Here is a 7,275-nt window from a genome sequence, read left to right as displayed (position 1 = left end):
GATAAGTTCATAAAAACCCTGAAAATTTTATTTTATACATTCTTAAGAAAATATTTTCCTTGAGTGGGATACAACCACCCTTACCCAAAGAGGTTTCATGACATCCAGTCCATCCACTTTCCATTATTCATTCCCTCTAGCAGTTCACATTCACTGAGCATCTTCCAGTGTTCTGGAATAGTGTTGGCTGCTAGAGAGGCAGTGGTAGCAACATGAAGGATGTAGAATAAATTGGACTTAAATTAGTATTGTGTCAATTACAGCTCATTTCAAAATTTGCTTTCTAAGATTATACGTTAGAAAATAGAGTATCTCATCTTTGGTTTTGTTTGTCTTTCAATTTGAACTCAGAAAAGCTAAGAAATTCACTTCTTCAGACTTTTATATAAGGGAAATTCTAAGCAGTAAATATTTTTGAATCACAGGTTTCCATAAAGAACCCATTATCATTTCAAGAGAAGATACAGGGCATCTGATCTTGGGATTGAGAAATTCTATTGAAAATGACAGTGACAAACATAATCTTTGATGAAATGAACCTTTTGCACACTTCAAAAGCATTACCTTATATCACTGCAAACCTGGCAAGTAATTGCAATGATCAGAGTTATTCATATTCAAATTCTCAACATGTTTGTTCATTGATTATGCCAGATGGACTAGTATTGTAAAAAAGACATTAAGACTAATTTTTAAATATTTAAAACACTGTTTTCACTCAGAGAACTAAGGCATTTCCAATTTTCAAAAAATTGTTCTTTTTGATTTGAAGCCAATTCTTACAATGGAAACTAATGTTGATTGAAGACTTGATGTCATTGTAGTTATGCTTTCTCCTTGAGGTAGACCCCGTCCAATGCAGTAAACACAATCGTTTGGATCAGTACTCTGGAAGGAGCAATCACATCAAGATACTTTGCTCCAGTCAACCAGGGCTTCTCCTTCCCCTCCCTTCCTCCCTCCACCCATTTGCTCCCTGCTTTGTCCTTCCTCATCACTTCTCTCTACCAATTCCCTCACTTGCTGTTTCTTTGTCTTTTAGATGGGGGACGTGAGATAGAGAGTGCTGCACTGACAAGTCCATTCCATCAAAAGAAGTTTCTAAGATCATGGAAGCACAGAATTTTTATATAAAAAAGGTACAGACTTAAAGGTCATGCTTTCAGCTACTGGGTATTTAGTTCAAAGATACAATTCTAGTGATCCAAAGGGGCACCTGAACCCCCAATGTTTATAGTAGCAATGTCCACAATAGTCAAACTGTGGAAAGAGCCCAGATGTCCACCAAAAGATGAGTGGATAAGGATGTGGTATATATACACAATGGAATACCATCAAAGTGAAATCTTGCCATTTGCAATGAAGTGGATGGAACTAGAGGGTATTATGCTAAGTGAAATAAGTCAATCAGAGAATGACGAAATAGAGAATCATAGGGGAAGAGAGGAAAAAATAAGATGAAATCAGAGGGGGAGACAAACAATAAGAGACTCTTAATCATAGGAAGTAAAATGAGGGTTGCTAGGGGGCCGGGGTAGAGGAATGGGGTATAAGTGATGGACATTGGGGAGAGTATGTGTTGTAATGAACACTGGATATTATATGACTGATGAATCACAGACCTGTACCTCTGAAATCAATAATACATTACATGTTAATTAATGAATTTAAATTTAAAAAAGAGAGAGAGCATGAGCAGGGGGGAGGGCAGAGGGAGAGAGAAAGAGATAGAAAGAGAGACAGAATCCCGAGAAGACTCCCTGCTGAGCACAGAGCCTGGCATGGGGCTCAATCCCATGACCCTGAGATCAGATTCTAGCTGAAATCAAGAGTCTGACACTTAACCAACTAAGCCAACCAGGTACCCCTCAACTTTTAAAAAATTAATGTTACAGATGCAGTTAAAACCTGTAAATTCTATCCCATTCCATTCCTCACCTTCTACCTCCCATGTATGCACTATTACACATCAATTATTTTTCCTCCTGTATCTTTTTATAATTTTATTACATATGAATGTGTAATAAATAAAATACAGTACTGACATGCAAAAAAAATCACATTTTCAGTGACAAAAACAAAAACAAAACAAAAATAAATATAAACCAAAAATATCCTCTAAGGTGTTCTTAATAGATAATCATTCAACCAGATCACAAAGCAAGATTTTTCATTTTAGGTTACATTTTTTATCTAAATCAACTTCCACCTGGAAGCAATCACATGGTTTTGTGAACTCAGAGTTAGCAACTAGGAGAACTAAAATCTAGGCCTGCATTTTCTTCGAACGTAAGACATGATTTGAATTAATTGATTAACCTCTTTGGGTTTCAATATGTTTATTTGTAAAACAGATTTCTCATTTACTATGGCTATTTCCAATAGCTTGTTTCATAGGAGACATTAAACACTATTTCTAAGGCATTCACATACAAATAGAATAAACATGTGTTGGAGAGGATGTGGAGAAAGGGGAACCCTCTTACACTGTTGGTGGGAATGCAAGTTGGCGCAGCCACTTTGGAGAACAGTGTGGAGATTCCTCAGGAAATTAAAAATAGAGCTTCCCTATGATCCTGCCATTGCACTACTGGGTATTTACCCCAAAGATACAGATGTAGTGAAAAGAAGGGCCATCTGTACCCCAATGTTTATAGCAGCAATGGCCACAGTCACCAAACTGTGCAAAGAACCAAGATGCCCTTCAACCGACGAATGGATAAGGAAGATGTGGTCTATATACACTATGGAGTATTGTGCCTCCATCAGGAAGGATGAATACCCAACTTTTGTAGCAACATGGACAGGACTGGAAGAGATTATGCTGAGTGAAATAAGTCAAGCAGAGAGAGTCAATTATCATATGTTTTTTCTTATTTGTGGAGCATAAGGAATAACACGAAGGACATGGGGAGATGGAGAAAAGTGAATGGGGGAAATTGGAGGGGGAGACAAACTATGAGAGACTGTGAACACTGGGAAACAAACTGAGGGTTTTGGAGGGGAGAGGGTTGGGGGTTGGGTAAGTCTGGCGGTGGGTATCATGGAGGGTACGTATTGCATGGAGCACTGGGTATGGTGCATAAACAATGAATGCTGGAACACTGAAATGAAATAAAATAAAATAAAATGAAAAAAAAAAGATTTACCACCTCTTTGTTAACCTTCAGTGAGGTAGGATAGTGTTTGCTATACCACTTTAACTTTGATGGTTACTCTAGAAGCATTTGAACCCAATTATTTATACAAGCATTTAGGCCATCTTCAGCCAAAGTCTGCCCGAGATAGATCCATAGATTCCTGAGAAATACAAAAGTAATACTGATTTCTCACTTATTAGAATATTCTATTTATGGTAATGTCAAAAAAGATACATTGAAATACATACCCCCATTCTAAAAGTAGGACACTGTAATTTATAATTATTTCCAAAAATTTTTATTTGTTGCCTTGTTATCATTCTTCCCAAGGTGATTCTTTATTACGTCCTCATTAAAAATAACAAACTGAAATATCTACCATACAAAATCAGAGAGCAGAAAACTAATGTGATCTTTTTCACTAAATATTCATCCTTTTTAAGACGGAGCAGCATGTAAATGCAACAGGCATATCTTCAAACTGGAATTCACCCAGCAGAGCTCCTAGGATTCTCTGTAACAGAGGCTAGAACTTGTCAAGAAAATTATTGCAACTTGATGTGGAAGACATCATTTTCCATTAGACCTCTAAGGTGTCCGTATGTATAGCCATCTAGAACTAAATTAGAGTATATTTTTCTCCAAACTACAATGCAATGCTGAACTGTGAGGACTGTATAGGCAGACTATAACTACACCATTGAAAAAACAGAAGCTTCCTACTGAGCTGGGTTTGCCTTTTGTTATGGCAGATTTTGTGTTGTGACATAAGGAAAAACACACATATTAATTCTACAAATATAGCACCATGTGTAAACAAGAAATGCTTCTTGCTTTAAGATTTAAGAGCACCTTTTTGTTGACCTTTACCTTTCTATGTGTGATATCCTGAAACCAGGCAGAGAGAGTGAAAAATGGGCATGCATCTTTTTAAAGAACAAAATGATCTCTCATACTACTCAAATATGATAACTAACTCCCATGAAAAGCCCTTCCAGGATAAATACTTGGAGTCCTCAATGAATGGATGTCGGGGGCATTTACATGGTTATTCAGGATGAAAGACATTGCTGAATATCTGCCTATGTGTGTGTCCACAGCCATGGCTATGGCCGTGTCTACCAAACACAGTGAAGTAAATCGGTATTAAAGAATTGTGTACCATTATGTAGTCCATTTAGGCAGGCCTAATTTTGATACTGTTGGCTAACCATCATAATTCCCCTTTTATAATTCCAACTGAGTCACAGAGGAGGCAGGAAGTGTTTATTTTATACCTGTCATTCCCAGATACTTCCTTCAACAGAAAGTAGATTGTCCAAATGCAGTACTTTGCATCACTGTTCATGAAGATCAAATGGTAGGAGCAAGGACTGAGCAGTTACTTTGCCCATGGAAAGAACCCACTGTGCAACACCCTCAGGTAGGATGAATGTGACATATGTCATGGCAATGAACTTCTGGTTTTACTCATTTACCCTTTTTGAAATTTCTTTCTCTTTACTACCCTACTCCAGAGAATTAGATTGAAACAGACATGAACCACCAAGAGGTTGTTTTCTTTTGTTTTGTTTTTCTTCAAAGCAGTTTCATGACTGGTTTTCTCTATGACATCTTTAGGAAATGAACCCACCAAAATAAGGATTTCTTTTTTCAAAAAATGACATTTATCCACAAGATTGGTTCATTTTTTTAATTTTTTAATGAACATTTAAGGTTCATATACAAAAGCTACAGAGCAGTAAGTCAATCATGAAATAAGTACAAGGAAATAAAATGGAAAATAACTCAATTACAATTTCTCACCACTGAAGCACTACACGCTGGCTGCAGAGAGAGGTGGTCAATGTTTCAGCCAGTGAATGCATGGGCCAAATGCCAAGACTGTCATCACATCACTTTTTGTTTTAACACTTCCTTTTCTTTCTCTGATCAGTATTCAGTTGGATAGGGGGTGGGTGGGGTGAGAGAAATGTTTCTTTTCAAAAAAAAAAAAAAGATTTTTAAAGCAGTTAAATTTTTCCTTGGGGAAATAATTTATGTGTTAGTCTAACATACCATATATTTCTGTTATTAAATTTCTCTGCATAAATATTTGCGTAATCTATTTCTTAATGTAAGATCATGCAGTACTTTCTAATTTCAGAACAGTAAGAATTATCAAAGGCAATTAGTTTTGTACATAAATGCCCACAGTTTCCTTTTTAATGAAAAATGTGCTCTTTGTGATCTTTATTTCTTGCAAGAGAGTTGGTCAAGTAATAATCATGGAGCATTTCCTAAAATATTTATTTGCTGGGAAAATTTGTATGAAATGACATCTGAAGTATAAAAAACATTGTTAGGTAACACTTGGAACAGTTAAAAATATACTTATCTTGTTTGTAAACTATCAGTGTAAGATACTGAGTATCTGAGTGTCAGAGCCATTGTCTCCTGTTTTCCTAGAAAGTTGTTTGCTTTATTTATCAATGTGACATCTTTGAAACATCTGACGTTATATATAGAAACATCAAGGCAATATTATTTGTACATATTATTAAACATGCAAAAATTTCCTGAAAGATAGTGCCCGAATATGGAAATTCTCTCTGAGCTCAACCTCTCCTTGGTACCATTCTGCTGGAAGTATGGCTCTCTTGGAGTTTGGGAGTATGGTGGGTTATTTTGGAGAGGCAGCCCCTTTAATCACCGGTTCCCTATTCAAATATGTTGCCCAGTAAACTAAGTTGAAAGTGCCAAACAAAACCGGGAATACAATTCGAGACATTTTGTCAATCTTGCTGATGCTGTTGTAAGTCTTTTTGTTTTCAGAAGTCTTCTCTTCAGAAGGCTTTACTGAGGCTGAAGATGCATTTGAGGTCCCTGCGGGGGTCTGTTCCTTTGGGATGTTGGGGGGGTGGGTCATCTTCCCAGTGGTATAAGCATTTGTTGACTTATTTAATATGAGTTCCCGCTCCTTTTTCTGGAAAATATAATAAGATTGTAAGGGCATGACATTTGCAGGCAACTGAAGAGTTTATCTCTCAAAAGAGAGAGAGAGAGAGAAATATCAACTTAGCTCTGAGAAAGGCAGTTCTCCACAGACTTCTAAGCCTACAACCCCATGTGGCCAGTCTTGACTAAAGAATTCTATAATAGAAATCAGTTGCTTTCTTATACACTAACAATGAAAATACAGAAAGAGAAATTAGAGAACTAATTCCATTTACTATAGCACCAACAACCATAAGATACCTGGGAATAAACCTAACAAAAAAGGTAAAGGATCTGTACTCGAGGAACTACAGAAGACTCATTAAAGATACTGAAGAAGACACAAAAAGATGGAAGACCATTCCATGCTCAAGGATCAGAAGAATAAACATTGTTAAAATGTCTATACTGCCTAAAGCAATCTATACCTTCAATGCCATCCTGATCAAAATTCCATGCGCATTTTTCAAAGAGCTGGAACAAACAATCCTAAAATTCATATGGAACCAGAAAAGACCCCAAATTGGCAAGGAAATGTTGAAAAGAAAAACAAAACTGAGAGCATCACGTTGCCTGATTTCAAGCTTTTCTACATAGCTATGGTCACCAAGACAGCATGGTACTGGCATAAAAACAGACACATAGACCAGTGGAACAGAGTAGAGAGCCCAGATATGGACCCTCAACTCTATGGTCAAATAATCTTTGACAAAGCGGGAAAAAATATACATTGGAAAAAAAGACACTCTCTTCAATAAATGGTGCTGGGAAAACTGGTCAGCTATGTGTAGAATGAACCTCGACCATTCTTTTACACCATACACAAAGGTAAACTCAAAATGGATAAAAGACCTCAATGTGAAGCAGGAATCTATCAAGATCCTAAAGGAGAACATAGGCAGTAACCTCTTCAACATTGGCCACAGCAACTTCTTTCAACATATGTCTCCATAGGCAAAGGAAACAAAGCAAAAATGAACTTTTGGGACTTTATCAAGATCAAAAGCTTCTGCACAGCAAAGGAAACAGTCAACAAAACAAAGAAGCAACCCACAGAAAGGGAGAAGATATTAGCAAATGACACTACAGACAATGGGCTGATATCTAAGATCTATAAAGAACTCCTGAAACTCAACACAAACAAAACAGATAATCACGT

At 36.8% G+C, this 7,275-nt stretch overlaps 1 protein-coding gene across 1 annotated transcript in view; it reads right to left on the bottom strand.

Moving 5' to 3' along the window:
- Window positions 1-4,848: 4,848 nt before the first annotated feature.
- GABRA5 (gamma-aminobutyric acid type A receptor subunit alpha5) overlaps window positions 4,849-7,275 on the bottom strand; it is an 83,309-nt gene continuing 80,882 nt past the window's right edge. The window contains exon 9 of the mRNA XM_080808836.1: window positions 4,849-6,105. Coding sequence (XP_080664962.1) covers window positions 5,803-6,105 — 303 coding nt within the window. The 3' untranslated portion in view covers window positions 4,849-5,802. The remainder of the gene's footprint in view (window positions 6,106-7,275) is intronic.

Source organism: Martes martes, assembly GCF_963455335.1.
Source record: "Martes martes genome assembly, chromosome: 7".
Lineage (NCBI taxonomy): Eukaryota > Metazoa > Chordata > Mammalia > Carnivora > Mustelidae > Martes > Martes martes.
Note: the sequence above shows the minus strand (reverse complement) of the source record. Positions and strands in the feature narration are given on the sequence as shown.